Source organism: Ranitomeya imitator, chromosome 1 (assembly GCF_032444005.1).
Source record: "Ranitomeya imitator isolate aRanImi1 chromosome 1, aRanImi1.pri, whole genome shotgun sequence".
Classification (NCBI taxonomy): Eukaryota; Metazoa; Chordata; class Amphibia; order Anura; family Dendrobatidae; genus Ranitomeya; species Ranitomeya imitator.
In genome coordinates, this window is record NC_091282.1 from 1,214,113,529 (window position 1) to 1,214,134,020 (window position 20,492).

General features: G+C 47.8%; 1 protein-coding gene across 4 annotated transcripts in view; it reads left to right on the top strand.

The window, feature by feature from the left end:
• Nucleotides 1–20,492, top strand: part of RTKN (rhotekin) — a 149,241-nt gene that overhangs the window by 58,214 nt on the left and 70,535 nt on the right. The window contains exons 1-2 of one of the 4 annotated variants that reach the window (XM_069745012.1): nt 11,201–11,263; nt 13,174–13,313. The exons of 1 other annotated variant lie outside the window; for it this stretch is intronic. In XM_069745012.1, the coding sequence (XP_069601113.1) occupies nt 13,191–13,313 (123 nt within the window). In that variant the 5' untranslated portion in view covers nt 11,201–11,263; nt 13,174–13,190. Of the gene's footprint in view, nt 1–11,200; nt 11,305–13,173; nt 13,314–20,492 lie in introns of those variants that run through there. 2 more of the 4 variants (XM_069745011.1, XM_069745010.1) reach the window with 2 other exon arrangements.

The following is a 20,492-nucleotide window of genomic DNA, read 5'->3' on the forward strand; positions in this document are numbered from 1 at the left end:
TCCTATTACTCTCTATGTCCCCTCCTACTACTCTGTATTATCCCTACTATTACTCTGTGTATCTTCTCCTATTACTCTGTATATCCCCTCCTATTGCTCTGTGTATCCCCTCCTATTGCTCTGTGTATCCCCTCCTATTACTCTGTATATCCCCTCCTATTACTCTGTATATCCCCTCCTATTACTTTGTATACCCCCTCCTATTACTCTGTATATCCCCTCCTATTACTCTGTATATCCCCTCCTATTACTCTGTATATCCCCTCCTATTACTCTGTATATCCCCTCCTATTACTCTGTATATCTCCTCCTATTACTCTGTATATCCCTTCCTAATACTCTGTATATCCCCTCCTATTACTCTGTATATCCCCTCCTATTACTCTGTATATCCCCTCCTATTACTCTGTATATCCCCTCCTATTACTCTGTATATCCCCTCCTATTACTCTGTATATCCCCTCCTATTACTCTGTATATCTCCTCCTATTACTCTGTATATCCCTTCCTAATACTCTGTATATCCCCTCCTATTACTCTGTATATCCCCTCCTATTACTCTGTATATCCCCTCCTATTACTCTCTATGTCCCCTCCTACTACTCTGTATTATCCCTACTATTACTCTGTGTATCTTCTCCTATTGCTCTGTGTATCCCCTCCTATTGCTCTGTGTATCCCCTCCTATTGCTCTGTGTATCCCCTCCTATTGCTCTGTGTATCCCCTCCTATTGCTCTGTGTATCCCCTCCTATTGCTCTGTGTATCCTCTCCTATTACTCTGTGTCACGGATCCTTTACTCCGTGGTGTCACTAATTTGTCACGTGCCTGCTCTCAGCACGTGACTTGGGGTTGTGCCTGCAAGGGTTAATCTATCTCCCCTCTCTCAGTCCCAGCATTCAACCTCTGTCCTATGCTGCAATGGGAGCATAAATCACACACCGACCCAGGCCACACACCCGCTCATACACGCTGCCACCACTCACTGAATACATGGGCGATGAGTCCCGGAAATATTAATACTAATAATGTCTACCACTCATAAGGCTCATACACCTTAGGCTATGGATTCTTTTAGAACATTCAAGGTTCAACTTGTTAAAGTTTTATACTTTAATACAAAAAAAGGTTCAGTGCTTACAGTAAGAAAAAGGTATAAAAATATGATAACAAAAAGACATGCAACTTATGCAAAACAGTATAAAAATAAACAGGAGAAAACATACAGAAATCTAACTGGTAGTTTGCTTCTGCTCCCTGAGGGGAAGTGAATGGAGTTGGTGGAACACATCTGCGTCTCAGGCTGCCCTTACATGTGAACGCGTTTCTCTGTATACAGCCCTAATTTATAGCTTTGGTCTGGAGGTCAGGTATCTAGACTAGCCCCTCAAGTTAATATCATAATTGCTTGGTTTTTGATTGGACCACGGCTGCGCCCCCCAATGAATATATTATTTTCTCTTGAGATCCTTTGTGTAAAAGTTCTCACAGAGATACTATCAGCCCATAATTAACATCTCTCTTCCAAGAGCTAGGAGGTGATAAATGTTACCTTTCTTCTTGGCTTCCAGCAGGACCCCTGGTGAGATTGGAGACAGAAGTCTACTTGTCTCAGGAAAATACATATTAACACCTGGGTGCGACCTGCAGCTTTTCAAGACAGATGTTACATTATTGCCAGTGACACAATAAATCTATACATAGTCCACTGCACATATATATACTGTTCAAATTTCACCACACTCTGTATATCCTCTCCTGTTACTCTGTGTAACGGGGTCTACCAAGCTGGGGTACCTCTTTCAGTACCACCCCGTGTTTCAGGAGGTCCACTCTGCTTTTGCTGGATTCTGAATGAAGGACGCTGGCAGGAATTTCTTGATTACATGAGAGCATATAAAAGCTGACTGCCAATATTTACTGTGGGAATTACAAAGGTGGGGGGAGGTCAGAAAGAGAATATCTTGTCCAGGGGCGCAGCCTGTGGACTGATGCATTTCACATGGAAACTATTATACATACATATACTGTATAACATTCTTGGTGCTGGGGGGTTCTGTAACACGGCTCCCCTTTTCAGCGACGCGATCGGCATACACAGTCTGATCCTTAACGGATCGGTTTGAGGATGACCGAAGTTTATGGGGTTGGTACGAGTTCCGTTTGTCGACTTAGTCCATCGGCGTTACCGTTTTGTTTGCCGGGTCGGTAGTGGATGGTGAAGTCCAGAGGTTGTAGGGCTAAACTCCACCGCAGTAATCTGGCGTTGTCTCCAGAGACCCGATTAAACCAGACTAGGGGATTATGGTCCGTTAGGAGGGAAAACTGTCGTTCATACAAATATGGTTGTAACTTTTTGAGTGCCCATACTATTGCCAGGCACTCCTTCTCGATGGCCGCATAGCTCACTTCACGGGGCAGTAGTTTCCGACTCGGGTAAGCTACCGGGTGTTCTTGACCGTCGGGCCCGACTTGGCTTAGTACTGCCCCCAATCCAAACATAGAAGCGTCTGTGTGGACAAGGAAACGTTTAGTTGGATCGGGTGCGGCCAATACAGGGGTATTGGTGAGGCCGTCCTTTAGCTGGCGGAAGGCTTCCTCACACTCTGGGGTCCAGGTTACCTGGCGGGGTTGGTTCTTACGGGTCAGATCAGTGAGGGGCTTGGCTACGCTGCTGTAATTGGGAACGAATTTCCTGTAATACCCCGCTGTCCCTAGAAACGCCATGACCTGGGTTTTAGTGCGTGGGGTGGGCCATTTGGCTATGGCCTCAATCTTGGCTGGTTCCGGTCTCTGTTTCCCACTTCCCACCCAATGCCCTAAATACTGAACCTCTCCTTTGCCCACGTGACACTTGTTTGGGTTCAGGGTGATTCCGGCCTTGTGGATCCTGTCTAATACTGTCTCTAGGTGATTTAGATGCTCTTCCCATGTCGCGCTGTAGATGGCGATGTCATCCAGGTAGGCACACGCATAGTCCTGGAGACCATCCAGAAGCCGGTCAGCCAGCCTCTAGAAGGTCGCCGGGGCAGTCTTCATCCCGAATGGCATAACTCGAAACTGGAATAAGCCAAACGGGGTGACAAATGCTGACTTGGGAATAGCATCAGGACTAAGGGGAATCTGCCAGTAGCCTTTGCATAGATCGATGGTGGTCAAATACTTTGCCCCTGCCAGCCGGTCTAACAAGTCATCCACATGCGGCATGGGATATGCATCCGTCACTGTTTTCTCATTGACCTTACGATAGTTTACACAAAACCGTATAGTCCCATCCTTCTTGGGCACTAACACTACGGGGGATGCCCAGGGACTATCTGACTCTTCAATGACCCCTAAACGCAACATCTCTTGTATCTCTTGTCGCATACCTTCTCGTACAGACTCAGGGACGCGGAAGGGGGGTTGTCGCAGGGGGGTCTGATCCTGGGTCTGAACCTTGTGTTGTGCCAGGTGAGTGTACCCGGGTTTCCCCGAAAACATCCTCTGTCGCTGCCTCAACAACTCCTCCACCTGCTGTCTCTCCCGGGGACCAAAGTCTTCACCCCAGTGTACCTGGTCCCATGTTTTAGACTGAGTCCTCTCCCCTAAGACATCAGTCAAGGGAAGTCCGGCTAAATCCTCTGCTTCAGGTGCACAGATGGCCACTACCTCTTCAGGGCGCTCCCAATAGGGCTTCAGGATATTCACGTGGAACATGCAGATAACCCTGGGGTCGTCACAATCGGCGACATTATAGGTGGTGTGGGCTATTTTCCCCACTACCTGGTAGGGCCCCTGCCATGCAGCTTGGAACTTGTTCTGCCTAGTGGGCTCTAACACCAGGACCTTCTGCCCTATTTCCAAGGTGCGCTCTCTGGCCCTCCGATCGTACCATACGCGCCGGCGCCGCTGGGCCACCTGCATGTTCCCACGTACAGCCTGGGTCAGCTCCTGTAGGCGGTCCCGGAATTCCAGCACCACCAGGTTTTCGGGTGGTACGGGGCGCTTCTAATTGACTTTACACCGCACAGCTTCCACAGTTGGTTGGTCACCTCTGCTGTAAACTGGGTACCCTGGTCTGAGATAATCTCCCGGGGAAATCCAACCCGTGAGAAAACCTGGAGCAGGGCAGCCGCCACCGTCTCTGCCAGTATGTTAGGTAACGCAACCGCCTCTGGATACCGTGTGGCATAATCTACCACGGTCAATATATACCTTTTCCCTGACGGATTGGGTTTGGCTAACGGCCCTATCAGATCGACCGCTACTCGGCTAAATGGTTCCTCGACAATGGGAAGGGGGCGTAATTTGGCCTTGCATCGATCTCCGATCTTGCCAATGCACTGGCAACTGTCACAGGTCTGGCAGTATTGACGAACATCATAGGTTACCCCCGGCAAAAAGAAGTTTTGTGTCAGACGATGCCTGGTGCGACTGACGCCGAAGTGCCCGGCCAAGGGTATGTCATGAGAGATTTGCAGTAACTCCTGCCTATACTTCTTGGGAACTACCAGCTGTCGTTTTATGGTGGGGCTCGTCCCTGTGTGGTGCTGCTCTGTGATCCGGTAGAGGAGTCCCTGCTTCCATATAAACTGTTCCCCTTCCAGTACCCCTCTCCCCTCCTGTGCCTTCCAACGATATCCCTCCAATGAAGGATCCTCAAGTAACTCCCTCTTAAATTCATCTGTGGTGGCCCAAGAAATGTGTCTGGCTATGGGAATACGTGTAGGGCTGGGATGTCTTACCTGGGCCTCCTCTGAGTGTGATTCCGCCTCCGCAACTCGAGCTTGTCTCCGGGTGGTCACAGGATATGTCTCAGCCAGAGGGGCAACCGAGAAGGCAGACAACATGGGCCCCAAGTCATTTCCCAGCAAGACATCTGCAGGCAAACCCTCCATCAAGCCAACCTCAACAAGGCCATCCCCAACTCCCCAGTTCAGGTGAATCCTGGCAGTGGGCAGTCGATGTATGGCTCCCCCTGCTACACGGACTGCCACTGTCCGGTCCGTCTTCTCTTGGTCCCGGACTAGATGAGGCTTCACAAGGGTCAAAGTTGCTCCGGAATCTCTTAGTCCCTGCATGCGTTTCCCATTGTCAGGATTCCCCTGACCGCTGCCACCAATTTGTCACGATTCACACCGTGACCGTCACCCCTACGTCACGGATCGAGGTGACTTTAGGCCAACAGACGGCTATCACAGGTGCAGGGGGGCTTATCTTAGTTATCCCTCCACTCCACGATGTGATGAAACACACACAAGGGTATTGACCTCTTAGTTTACAGCAGGGGCTTATTTTAGGTATCCCACTGCTTTTCAATATACCACAAACTGCAGGGATTTATGTATATCCCGCTTACAGTTCCACTTAACACTTGTAGCTCTCTGGCGCCCCCCTTACTCTCAGGTCAGATTAGGTACTGCACCCTGGGTAATTAGTCGCCCGACAGGCTGCCTGCTATGTACTGGCTATTGGGCACGCTGCAGCGACGCGGTAAACTACTCCCACTCAGGCAGGAACAATAATTATCAATGCCGCAGGTGCTACAACATAACCCCAAAAGTCAGCACACTTTCGCTGCCACCAGCTTCGATTAAACGGGTCCGAAGCTAACCCAACACAACAGTAGCGTATTTCCCTTCAGAAGACTTAGGGTACGGTTTTTAGAGCATGGAGAATGAACTAACATATAATATTATATCCCATAAAAATTAGGCAGTGCTTTATGAAAAATATTTTATAAAGATGTTACAAATGAGACAATTGCAAATATGTACAGGGTAATTATGAAATAAACAGGGATTAAATGAGAAAAGGTAACACTCACATGTTCAAAGCATGGCAGGCAACCATACGTCCCAGCTCATTGGACGTTACTGGCTTCAGGAGAAGACAAGAAGTCAAGAAGAAGAGACTCCTCAGAGCCTGCCAGACACTTAAAACCTTAAGGCTGTGACATCACAGAAAGGCTGGTTTATCCAGACCCTCCTCTCTCTACATTCTGAGCAAACTTTAAACTATTTTCTCTAATTTCTATAGAAACATGTCATAGTCATAACAAACCCAGCATTCATCTCGGATTAACGTGGGCATTCTAATGAGATCAAATATGTCCTATCTGGGATACATATTTACAGAGAAATCCCTACTTCTTTACCAGATGAAGTTAGAAGCCCGTGTTTCGCGGGATGGGTAGATACACCGAGTGAGAATACGAATATATATTTTCGTGTTCTTAACGTAAACATTGTGCATAATATCGTACAAAAACCAAACAAAGAATCTTTCATGGATCCTAGAAGTTTCTAGTTCACTTATAGCTGGACAAGAGCTTGCACGGCAGGAAATGCCGGTCGTAAATACCGTGGCTCTCCTAAAACCCCCACACTCTCTGAGAAGGAAAGCTAAACTCTGAAGTAATGGGAAGGGGAAAAAGAAGGGGGGTTTTACAGCGACCATGTGTTTCTCAGCACCATGGTTAGGAGTGCAGAATTCCCTCAGCTATGGTGCTAAAAGGCAGAGAAACTATTACTGATATTATACAGTTTCCTCACACCCATTAACCCACATGACCTGTCGATGCTGTTGCCGATTATCTGCCCGGGCTGCCCGCACGGGGTCTACTTCATGCAGCACTTCCTCCATGTCTTCCACCCCTTGGTTAGTTGTGGCCCCCAATGCCGGGTCAGCTTCGCCTTTGTAGCAGTGTACAGCGGCCCGGCGGAAGGTAGCTGTTCCCGCCTTTGGCCACTGGGTATGCTGAGTCCGGTTGGGACATTGTCTTTGCAGGTGGCCCAGCTGACGGCAGGTGTGGCATCGCGCCCCAGGGGAACTGTGGTAGGCCGGGTTTCTAGCTGGTCCCCCTACAATCTTCGGTGGTTTGGGGCCCTCCAGGTCCATGGATGGACCCCTAGTGACCATCTTTGATCCGGACAACTGAGGCCTCCTGGCGTCATGATATTCATCGGCCAGACGAGCGGCTTCCTCAAGAGTCATTGGCCGCCTATCCTCAAGCCATTCCTGTGTCTCGGGGTTTAGTCCATTAAAGAATCGTTCTAACAAGAAGAGCTGGAGGACGTCCTCCTTAGTGGTTGCTTGGCTCCCTTGTACCCACTGTAGCAGTGACCGCCGCAATTTACAGGCCCATTCAGCGTGGGTATCGGTTACTCGTTTTATAAGTCCGCGTAACTTTTGGCGGTATGCCTCTGGTGTCAGCGCATACCGGGCCAAGATCACTTCTTTGATCTGCTCATAGTCCATACAGTCCTCATCGGGTACCGTGCGATAGGCGTCCGCTGCCCGGCCTGTCAGCTTGCTGGCCAGAATCTGAACCCGTTCCGCCAGCTTCACTTGATGAAGGGCACACTGCCGCTCAAAGTCCTGCAGAAAGCCATCAATATCTACCTCTGCCTCCCCTAACTGTCGGAAGGCATTATACTGGATCTTTTTGTGGCTTACTGTTGAAGGTACCTGGTCGGAGGCCAGAGCCCCCCCTGCTCGCTGACTCTCCGCTCTGCCATCTCCATCTTGGCTAGCTCTATCCTGGTCCGCTCGGCCATCTCTTCCTTCAGATCAGTACGCACATCAGCCATCACCTCTCGTATGATCTCTACTGCAGGGTTTGGGCCATAGAACGCCAGTCTGTTCTTTACCTCCCTCTGGAATTCAGTCTCCTCCACGTTCACATTGGGGGGCGCTGCACTGTCGTGTTCCATGATGGCTGCTATCAAATCCGCTTTTGTTTTGTTGCTGGTGATTAACCCTCGGGCTTCCATTCATTCCTTTCCTCCTGTAGAAGGGATATCACATCCTGCTGTCTGCCACCAGTGTAACGGGGTCTACCAAGCTGGGGTACCTCTTTCAGTACCACCCCGTGCTTCAGGAGGTCCACTCTGCTTTTGCTGGATTCTGAATGAATGACGCTGGCAGGAATTTCTTGATTACATGAGAGCATATAAAAGCTGACTGCTTCTCCACGTATTTCCAGTCTAAGAACAACCTTTATTTACAGCACACCGAATATATAACACAGATACACAGGGCAGGCCAATAGGAACACAGCAGGCCAGACCTACATTACAATAGCCGCAGGGGGCCGGAGCCTGCCAATATTTACTGTGGGAATTACAAAGATGGGGGAGGTCAGAAAGAGAATATCTTGTCCAGAGGCGCAGCCTGTGAACTGATGCATTTCACATGGAAACTATTATACATACATATACTGCATAACATTCTTGGTGCTGGGGGGGTTCTGTAACACTCTGTATATCCCCTCCTATTACTCTGTATATCCCCTCCTATTACTCTGTATATCCCCTCCTATTACTCTGTATATACCCTCCTATTGCAGGAATGGGTGGGCCAGTCCATAGCTTCAATGCCTTCATCTTGCAGGAGCTGCTGACACACTCCATCCACATGAGGTCTGGCATTGTCCTGCATTACAAGGAACCCAGGGCCAACCGCACCAGCATATGGTCTCACAAGGGGTCTGAGGATCTCATCTCGGTACCTAATGGTGGTCAGGCTACCTCTGGCGAGCACATGGAGGGCTGTGCGGCCCTTCAAAGAAATGCCACCCCAAAACATTACTGACCCAATGACAAACCGGCCATGATAAAGGATGTTGCAGGCAGCAGATCGCTCTCCACGGCATCTCCAGACTCTGTCACGTCTGTCACATGTGCTCAGTGTGAACCTGCTTTCATCTGTGAAGAGCACAGGGCGCCAGTGGAGAATTTGCCAATTCTGGTGTTCTGTGGCAAATGCTAAGCGTCCTGCACGGTGTTGGGCTGTGAGCACAACCCCCATCTGTGGACATCGGCCACTCAGACCATCCTGATGGAGTTGGTTTCGAACCACTTGTGCAGACACATGCATATTTGTGGCCTGCTGGAGGTCATTTTGCAGGGCTCTGGCAGTGCTCCTCCTGTCCCTCCTTGCACAAAGGCTGAGATAGCGGTCCTGCTGCTGGGTTGTTGCCCTCCTACGGCTCCCTCCTGGTGTACTGGTCTGTCTCCTGGTAGCGCCTCCAGCCTCTGGACATTACGCTGACAGACACAGCAAATCTTCTTGCCACAGCTCACATTGATGTGCCATCCTGGATGAGCTGCACTACCTGAGCCACTTGTGTGGGTTGTAGAGTCCGTCTCATGCTACCACGAGTGTGAAAGCACAACCAACATTCAAAAGTGACCAAAACATCAGCCAGAAAGCATTGGTACTGAGATGTGGTCCCCACCTGCAGAACCACTCCTTTATTGTGGGGGTCCTGATAATTGCCAATAATTTCCATCTGTTGTCTTTTCCATTTGCACAACTGCATGTGACATTCATTGTCGAACAGTGTTGTTCCTAAGTGGACAGTTTGATTTCACAGAAGTTTGATTTACTTGGAGTTATATTCTGTTGTTTAAGTGTTCCCTTTATTTTTTTGAGCAGTGTGTGTGTGTGTGTATATATATATATATATATATATATATATATATATATATATATATATATATATATACACATACACTCCTACAATGGGGCAAAAAAGTATTTAGTCAGTCAGCAATAGTGCAAGTTCCACCACTTAAAAAGATGAGAGGCGTCTGTAATTTACATCATAGGTAGACCTCAACTATGGGAGACAAACTGAGAAAAAAATCCAGAAAATCACATTGTCTGTTTTTTTAACATTTTATTTGCATATTATGGTGGAAAATAAGTATTTGGTCAGAAACAAAATTTCATCTCAATACTTTGTAATATATCCTTTGTTGGCAATGACAGAGGTGAAACGTTTTCTGTAAGTCTTCACAAGGTTGCCACACACTGTTGTTGGTATGTTGGCCCATTACTCCATGCAGATCTCCTCTAGAGCAGTGATGTTTTTGGCTTTTCGCTTGGCAACACGGACTTTCAACTCCCTCCAAAGGTTTTCTATAGGGTTGAGATCTGGAGACTGGCTAGGCCACATGGATCATTGTCATGTTGAAAGACCCAGCCACGTTTCATCTTCAATGCCCTTGCTGATGGAAGGAGGTTTGCACTCAAAATCTCACGATACATGGCCCCATTCATTCTTTCATGTACCCGGATCAGTCGTCCTGGCCCCTTTGCAGAGAAACAGCCCCAAAGCATGATGTTTACACCACCATGCTTTACAGTAGGTATGGTGTTTGATGGATGCAACTCAGTATTCTTTTTCCTCCAAACACGACAAGTTGTGTTTCTACCAAACAGTTCCATTTTGGTTTCATCAGACCATAGGACATTCTCCCAAAACTCCTCTGGATCATCCAAATGCTCTCTAGCAAACTTCAGATGGGCCCGGACATGTACTGGCTTAAGCAGTGGGACACGTCTGGCACTGCAGGATCTGAGTCCATGGTGGCGTAGTGTGTTACTTATGGTAGGCCTTGTTACATTGGTCCCAGCTCTCTGCAGTTCATTCACTAGGTCCCCCCGCGTGGTTCTGGGATTTTTGCTCACCGTTCTTGTGATCATTCTGACCCCACGGGGTGGGATTTTGCGTGGAGCCCCAGATCGAGGGAGATTATCAGTGGTCTTGTATGTCTTCCATTTTCTAATTATTGCTCCCACTGTTGATTTCTTCACTCCAAGCTGGTTGGCTATTGCAGATTCAGTCTTCCCAGCCTGGTGCAGGGCTACAATTTTGTTTCTGGTGTCCTTTGACAGCTCTTTGGTCTTCACCATAGTGGAGTTTGGAGTCAGACTGTTTGAGGGTGTGCACAGGTGTCTTTTTATACTGATAACAAGTTTAAACAGGTGCCATTACTACAGGTAATGAGTGGAGGACAGAGGAGACTCTTAAAGAAGAAGTTACAGGTCTGTGAGAGCCAGAAATCGTGATTGTTTGTTTCTGACCAAATACTTATTTTCCACCATAATATGCAAAAAAAATGTTAAAAAAACAGACAATGTGAATTTCTGGATTTTTTTCTCAGTTTGTCTCCCAGAGTTGAGGTCTACCTATGATGTAAATTACAGACACCTCTCATCTTTTTAAGTGGTGGAACTTGCACTATTGCTGACTGACTAAATACTTTTTTGCCCCACTGTATATATATATATACACGGGCTGTATATACTGTAGGATGTAATTGAAGGCGTGCGGTGTGTGAGGGGTTAACCTCGGGCTGGGGGAGGGGAGGCTGGCTATGAATGGTGGTCTTTGAGCAGGAGGGACAGGCAAGAGGCGGAAGGAAAGTGCTGGAGAGGAAGAGAAGAGGAGAAGGACGTGGACGGGACAGCAGCAAACGGGACCTCATATGTGTGTATATAGGGGACCCCGAAATAACACCCCTCACCCTGGTCAGTGCCCCCAGATAAAGTCATTATAACACTAATCTGCTCCTAGTATAACACTCCGGACTCATTATAACGCTATAATCTCCTGCTCCTGGTATAACGCTCCGGACTCATTATAACGCTATAATCTCCTGCTCCCGGTATAACGCTCCAGACTCATTATAACGCTATAATCTCCTGCTCCTGGTATAACGCTCCGGACTCATTATAACACTATAATCTCCTGCTCCCAGTATAACGCTCCAGACTCATTATAACGCTATAATCTCCTGCTCCCGGTATAACGCTCCAGACTCATTATAACGCTATAATCTCCTGCTCCTGGTATAACGCTCCGGACTCATTATAACGCTATAATCTCCTGCTCCCAGTATAACGCTCCGGACTCATTATAACGCTATAATCTCCTGCTCCCGGTATAATGCTCCGGACTCATTATAACGCTATAATCTCCTGCTCCCAGTATAACGCTCCAGACTCATTATAACGCTATAATCTCCTGCTCCCGGTATAACGCTCCGGACTCATTATTACACTATAATCTCCTGCTCCCGGTATAACGCTCCAGACTCATTATAACGCTATAATCTCCTGCTCCCAGTATAACGCTCCGGACTCATTATTACACTATAATCTCCTGCTCCTGGTATAACGCTCCAGACTCATTATAACGCTATAATCTCCTGCTCCCGGTATAACGCTCCGGACTCATTATAATACTATAATCTCCTGCTCCCGGTATAACGCTCCAGACTCATTATAACGCTATAATCTCCTGCTCCCGGTATAACGCTCCGGACTCATTATAACACTATAATCTCCTGCTCCCAGTATAACGCTCCGGACTCATTATAACACTATAATCTCCTGCTCCCAGGATAACGATCCAGACTCATATCACTATAATCTCCTGCTCCCGGTATAACGCTCCAGACTCATTATAACGCTATAATCTCCTCCTGGTATAACGCTCCGGACTCATTATAACACTATAATCTCCTGCTCCTGGTATAACGCTCCGGACTCATTATAACACTATAATCTCCTGCTCTCGATATAACGCTCCAGACTCATTATAACACTATAATCTCCTGCTCCTGGTATAACGCTCCGGACTCATTATAACGCTATAATCTCCTGCTCCCGGTATAACGCTCCGGACTCATTATAACGCTATAATCTCCTGCTCCCGGTATAACGCTCCGGACTCATTATAACACTATAATCTCCTGCTCCCGGTATAACGCTCTGGACTCATTATAACACTATAATCTCCTGCTCCTGGTATAACGCTCCGGACTCATTATAACACTATAATCTCCTGCTCCCGGTATAACGCTCCGGAATAATTATTACACTATAATCTCCTGCTCCCGGTATAATGCTCCGGACTCATTATAACACTATAATCTCCTGCTCCCGGTATAACGCTCCGGACTCATTATAACGCTATAATCTCCTGCTCTCTGTATAACGCTCCAGACTCATTATAACACTATAATCTCCTGCTCCCGTTATAACCCTCCGGTCTCAGTATAGCGGTGTACTATGCTGTGTACTTTTTATTGATGTGCTCGGCCCCTCTTTATAACGTTGCGCCCCTGTATAACACCCATCCCTCCCTGTATCTGGGGTGCGGGGATCCCTCTGTATAACGTTGCGCCCCTGTATATCACCCTGCCTTCCCTGTATCTGGGGTGCGGGGATCCCTCTGTATAACGTTGCGCCCCTGTATATCACCCTGCCTTCCCTGTATCTGGGGTGCGGGGATCCCTCTGTATAACGTTGCGCCCCTGTATATCACCCTGCCTTCCCTGTATCTGGGGTGTGGGGCTCCCCTCTGGGCTCCGGGTGACAGATCCTCGTTTGCAGGGACTCGGGGTGTGCTGATGGCGCAGGACAGAGGTCGCCCCTGGGAGCCCCCGGACCTGTGGTCAGATATGGAGGAGAAGTTGTGGATCCTACAGGACCTGAACATGTTGTACATCCGGCAGATCGCCCTCAGCCTGCAGGTAACCGCCCGCGCTGTATATCACCCCCATATGTAGCCCTGTGTATAATATACATTGTATATGCCAGGCCTAGTGACGGAGTCCTGCTCACACAGCTGAGGTCTCGTTACAGTGTCTCAGCTTGGAGAATCCTACACAGCAGCAGTATAGATCTATGTACTGTACACTGTCAGGGCAGGAGATCACCAGAGCATTGCCTACACTGGTCGGAGTCAGCTGTGCGTGCAGGGCTAGGTGTGACAGTGTTCATCCTCTGATGTCTGCTGCTGCACCTCGCCATCAGCTGGTGATGATGTCTGCTGCTGCACTTCGCCATCTGCTGGTGATGATGTCTGCTGCTGCACCTCGCCATCTGCTGGTGATTATGTCTGCTGCTGCACCTCGCCATCTGCTGGTGATGATGTCTGCTGCTGCACCTCGCCATCTGCTGGTGATGATGTCCGCTGCTGCACCTCGCCATCTGCTGGTGATGATGTCTGCTGCTGGACCTCGCCATCTGCTGGTGATGATGTCTGCTGCTTCACCTCGCCATCAGCTGGTGATTATGTCCGCTGCTGCACCTCGCCATCTGCTGGTGATGATGTCCGCTGCTGGACCTCGCCATCTGCTGGTGATGATGTCTGCTGCTTCACCTCGCCATCAGCTGGTGATTATGTCCGCTGCTGCACCTCGCCATCTGCTGGTGATGATGTCCGCTGCTGGACCTCGCCATCTGCTGGTGATGATGTCTGCTGCTTCACCTCGTCATCTGCTGGTGATGATGTCTGCTGCTTCACCTCGCCATCTGCTGGTGATTATGTCTGCTGCTGGACCTCGCCATCTGCTGGTGATGATGTCTGCTGCTTCACCTCGCCATCTGCTGGTGATGATGTCTGCTGCTGGACCTCGCCATCTGCTGGTGATGATGTCTGCTGCTGGACCTCGCCATCAGCTGGTGATGATGTCTGCTGCTTCACCTCGCCATCAGCTGGTGATGATGTCCGCTGCTGGACCTCGCCATTAGTTGGTGATGATGTCCGCTTCTGGACCTCGCCATCTGCTGGTGATGATGTCTGCTGCTGGACCTCGCCATCAGCTGGTGATGATGTCTGCTGCTTCACCTCACCATCAGCTGGTGATGATGTCTGCTGCTGCACCTCGCCATCTGCTGGTGATGATGTCTGCTGCTGGACCTCGCCATCAGCTGGTGATGATGTCCGCTGCTTCACCTCGCCATCAGCTGGTGATGATGTCCGCTGCTGGACCTCGCCATTAGTTGGTGATGATGTCCGCTTCTGGACCTCGCCATCAGCTGGTGATGATGTCTGCTGCTGGACCTCGCCATCTGCTGGTGATGATGTCTGCTGCTGGACCTCGCCATCAGCTGGTGATGATGTCCACTGCTTCACCTCGCCATCAGCTGGTGATGATGTCCACTGCTGGACCTCGCCATCTGCTGGTGATGATGTCCGCTGCTTCACCTCACCATCTGCTGGTGATGATGTCCACTGCTGGACCTCGCCATCAGCTGGTAATGATGTCCGCTGTTGCACCTCGCCATCAGCTGGTGATGATGTCCACTGCTGCACCTCGCCATCAGGTGATGATGTCAGGTGCTGGACACTGCCATAAGCTAGTGAAGATGTCTACTGCTGGAACCCGCCATCCACTTGTGGGGATGTCCACTGTGGACTGTGCCATCAGCTGGTGATAATCTCCATTGCTGTACCCCGACATCAGCTAGTGAAGATGTCTACTGCTGGACGCCGCCATCAGCTGGTAATGATGTCAGGAACTGGACACCACCATCAGCTAGTGAGGATATCCACTGTGGAGCCCGCCATCAGCTGGTGAGGATGTCCGGTACTGGATCCTGACAACAGCTGGTTATGATGTCTGGCCCGGAAACCGCCATCAGTTAGTCATGTCTGGCGCCGTACCCTGCCATCAGCTGCTCATGATGTCTGGCACCGGACTTTGAATACTTTGTTGTGACATGTTAATATGTGTCCGTGCAAGAAAGTGGTAGTGTCACAGATATAGGATGCGCTAAGTTCAAGTACAAAGAAACATGGCAGATATGAGCCCTCATGGTGACGTTGGAAAGGAGTACCAATGGAGGTTCTAGACACAAGCCCCCAAAGAGCTACTGGACATGAGCATGAGATCATATAGAAATTCCTTACAGGTTTCCACAGGGCCCCAACACTCCCATCTCAGCATGGTATACATGTATACTGCATGGTGAGGTCGGTATGAAGCATCCCTACAGACATCTGTAGGATTATGTCCAGGGCAGCCAGGCTCCATCTCAGAAGCCGATCACACAATGATTTCTGTGTCTCTCGTGTCCTGGCATTTTCAAAAGGACATTGGGGTCTGTTGCGCCCCCACACAACTAACGTCACAAGCTTAACCCTTTCATGAATTCTAATGGAGAGAAGGACATATTGTGGAGGGACATGATGTCCCAAAGGCCACAAAAGATAACATTTTGGATAGAAAATGCTCTTATGCTTGGAACCTGATGCAAGAACTTTCTACAAGCAGAGTGGACATTCTGGACATTTCTGCGATGGGTGTGCTCAGCCTGGACTCTCCTGACTTGTGATTGTAACTGTAATATTTGTGTAATGATGGAAACCATGGAATCGCTACATGCATTATATGGAAAGTATAGACATTGGTATAGAAGTCGCAGAGGTAGCAGTCCTATCTGGTTCTTACATTTAAGGGAGTGCGAAGACCACATAGGAATACTTACTGGTACAGGAGAAGACATTAAGAAGGTGGCGAGATGAGGTTGTGATTGATGGAGGAGTAATACCAGAGAAGTATTGTAAAAGGTGATGAGATGAGGTTGTTATTGATGGAGGAGTAGTACCAGAGAAGTATTGTAAAAGGTGGTGAGATGAGGTTGTTATTGATGGAGGAGTAGTACCAGAGAAGTATTGCAAAAGGTGGTGAGATGAGGTTGTGATTGATGGAGGAGTAGTACCAGAGAAGTATTGCAAAAGTTGGTGAGATGAGGTTGTGATTGATGGAGGAGTAGTACCAGAGAAGTATTGTAAAAGGTGGTGAGATGAGGTTGTGATTGATGGAGGAGTAGTACCAGAGAAGTATTGTAAAAGGTGGCGAGATGAGGTTGTGATTAATGGAGGAGTAGTACCAGAGAAGTATTGTAAAAGGTGGTGAGATGAGGTTGTGACTGATGGAGGAGTAGTACCAGAGAAGTATTGTAAAAGGTGGTGAGATGAGGTTGTGATTGATGGAGGAGTAGTACCAGAGAAGTATTGTAAAAGGTGGTGAGATGAGGTTGTGACTGATGGAGTAGTAGTACCAGAGAAGTATTGTAAAAGGTGATGAGATGAGGTTGTGATTGATGGAGGAGTAGTACCAGAGAAGTATTGTAAAAGGTGGCGAGATGAGGTTGTGATTGATGGAGGAGTAGTACCAGAGAAGTATTGTAAAAGGTGGTGAGATGAGGTTGTGACTGATGGAGAAGTAGTACCAGAGAAGTATTGTAAAAGGTGGTGAGATGAGGTTGTGATTGATGGAGGAGTAGTACCAGAGAAGTATTGTAAAAGGTGGTGAGATGAGGTTGTGACTGATGGAGGAGTAGTACCAGAGAAGTATTGTAAAAGGTGGCGAGATGAGATTGTGACTGATGGAGGAGTAGTACCAGAGAAGTATTGTAAAAGGTGGTGAGATGAGGTTGTGATTGATGGAGGAGTAGTACCAGAGAAGTATTGTAAAAGGTGGTGAGATGAGGTTGTGATTGATGGAGGAGTAGTACCAGAGAAGTATTGTAAAAGGTGGTGAGATGAGGTTGTGACTGATGCAGGAGTAGTACCAGAGAAGTATTGTAAAAGGTGGTGAGATGAGGTTGTGACTGATGGAGGAGTAGTACCAGAGAACTATTGTAAAAGGTGATGAGATGAGGTTGTGACTGATGGAGGAGTAGTACCAGAGAAGTATTGTAAAAGGTGGTGAGATGAGGTTGTGACTGATGGAGGAGTAGTACCAGAGAAGTATTGTAAAAGGTGGTGAGATGAGGTTGTGACAAATGGAGGAGTAGTACCAGAGAAGTATTGTAAAAGGTGGTGAGATGAGGTTGTGACTCATGGAAGAGACAGAATAAATCTTGGAGAAGCTGGTGAGAGGAGGTTGTGACGAGTGATGAGCGAATATTCTCGTTACTCAAGATTTCCGAGCATGCTCGGGGGTCCTCCGAGTATTTTTTAGTGCTCGGAGATTTCGTTTTTCTTGCCGCAGCTGAATGATTTACATCTGATAGCAACCAGGCAACCTCCACATGTACTTATGCTGGCTAACAGATGTAAATCATTCAGCTGCGGCAAGAAAAACTAAATCTCCGACACTAAATACTCGGAGGACCCCCAAGCATGCTCGAGAAATCTCGAGTAATGAGTATATTCACTCATCACTAATTGTGACTGATGGAGGAATTGTCCTGGAGAACTCTTGGAGAACGTGGTAGGATGAAGTTGTGATTAATAGAGGAGTAATACAGGAGAAATCCTGGACAAGATGATGGGGTTATGACAGATGATGGAGTAATAGTCTTCTAGAAGGTGGGGAGATGTGGTTGTGACTGGAGGAGTAGTACAGAAGTGTGAAGAATTACCCCTTCCTCCCATATCACCAATCCGTGACGTCACTACACAGGCCCAGCTCTAATACTCGGAGGACCCCCAAGCATGCTCGAGAAATCTCGAGTAATGAGTATATTCGCTCATCACTAATTGTGACTGATGGAGGAATTGTCCTGGAGAACTCTTGGAGAACGTGGTAGGATGAAGTTGTGATTAATAGAGGAGTAATACAGGAGAAATCCTGGACAAGATGATGGGGTTATGACAGATGATGGAGTAATAGTCTTCTAGAAGGTGGGGAGATGTGGTTGTGACTGGAGGAGTAGTACAGAAGTATTTGAGAAGGTGCTGAAATCAGATTGTGATTAATGGAGAAGTATAGAAGAGGTCTTGGAGAAGCTGTGGAGATGAGTATGTGACTGTTGGAGGTGTAGTACAGATCAAGTCTTGATGAAGGTGGAGAGGTGAGGTTGTGACCAATGGAGGACTAGTACAGAAGTATTTTGACACGGTGGTAAAATAAGGTTGTGACTAAAAGAGCAGCAGTACTGGAGAAGTCTTCAAGAATGTGGTGAGATGAGGTTGTGACTGATGGAGGAGTAGTACAGAAGTGTTGGACAAGATGATAACGTAATGACTGATGATGGGGAAAAGTCTTGCAGAAGGCGAGGAGATAAGTTTGTGATTCATAACAGAGGAGTAGTGCAGGAGAATTCTTTAAGTAGATGGTGAGATTTGGTTGTGGTTGATAGAGTTGTCGTACCAGATAAGTCTTGGAGAAGGTAGTGAGATGAAGTTGTGACTGATGGAGAAGTACAGTAGAACTCTTGGAGAAGGTGATGAGATGAGGTTGTGACTGATGGAGTAGTAGTACAGGGGTTTTGGGCAAGATGGTGAGATGAGGTTGTAACTCATTGAGGAGTGGTACAGGAGAAGTATTGGGCATGAGGGTGAGATGAGGTTGTGATTGATGGAGGAGTAGTACAGGAGAAGTCTTGGACAAGATGGTGAGATGAGGTTGTGACTCATTGAGGAGTGGTACAGGAGAAGTATTGGACATGAGGGTGAGATGTGGTTGTGACTGATAGAGGAGTAGTACAGGGGTTTTGGACAAGATGGCGAGATGAGGTTGTGACTCATTGAGGAGTGGTACAGGAGAAGTATTGGGCATGAGGGTGAGATGAGGTTGTGACTCATTGAGGAGTGGTACAGGAGAAGTATTGGGCATGAGGGTGAGATGAGGTTGTGACTCATTGAGGAGTGGTACAAGAGACGTATTGGGCATGAGGGTGAGATGAGGTTGTGACTGATGGAGGAGTAGTACAGAGGTCTTGGACAAGATGGTGAGATGAGGTTGTAACTCATTGAGGAGTGGTACAGGAGAAGTATTGGACAAGATGGCGAGATGATGTTGTGACTCATTGAGGAGTGGTACAGGAGAAGTATTGGACATGAGGGTGAGATGAGGTTGTGACTGATGGAGGAGTAGTACAGGAGAAGTCTTGGACAAGATGGCGAGATGAGGTTGTGACTCATTGAGGAGTGGTACAGGAGAAGTCTTGGACATGAGGGTGAGATGAGGTGAAATGAGGCTATGGCTGATAATGGAGGAATAGTACAGGAAAAGTCTTGGAGAAGGTGGTGAGATGAGGTTGTGACTCATTGAGGAGTGGTACAAGAGAAGTATTGGGCATGAGGGTGAGATGAGGTTGTGACTGATGGATGAGTAGTACAGGGGTTTTGGGCATGAGGGTGAGATGAGGTTGTGACTGATGGAGGAGTAGTACAGGAGAAGTGTTGGACAAGATGGTGAGATGAGGTTGTGACTCATTGAGGAGTGGTACAGGAGAAGTATTGGGCATGAGGGTGAGATGAGGTGAAATGAGGCCGTGGCTGATAATGGAGGAATAGTACAGGAAAAGTCTTGGAGAAGGTGGTGAGATGAGGTTGTGACTGATGATGGAGGAGTGGTACAGGAGACGTCTTTGTGTGGTTGAGGATGAAAGGACATTACACGTCTCTTTAAATGTTAAGCCTAGAAGAGGTGGTAAGAAAGGTTTCTGTGCAGTATGGCCACTACTTGTAGTGTGATTATTGGATATTGGTGAAGATGTTATATGATCAAATCTTTTCTATCCCATCTGAAGACCAGGGCCTCGTAGTGACTCCATCTATTAGAAGCTGTGGATTTGGTGGTGGAGGGAGTATGAATGCCCCATCACTAATGTGCGGCAGCCTTCAGAGTACAATGAATGTCATTGCTGTTGGTTAATCTGCTCTTTGGCTTAGTCCTCACTGACTCTGAACGTCCCGTTATGATAGTGTGGACTGTGCCGATCTGCTGTATGGGGGCAGTATATTATATCTGTAATACAAGAAAAATTCAAAATCGCATTAGTTTCAGCTTTTTTATGTATGAGCTGGCATCAGAAACATGGTGGACTGTATGTATACGTATATTATGTGGATGTGCATACAATGGCGCTTGTATGTTTGTGAACCCTTCAGAAGTTTCCATATTACTGCATGAATTTGACCTAAAACTACATCAGATTTTCACACGTTCTAAAAGTAGATAAAGAAC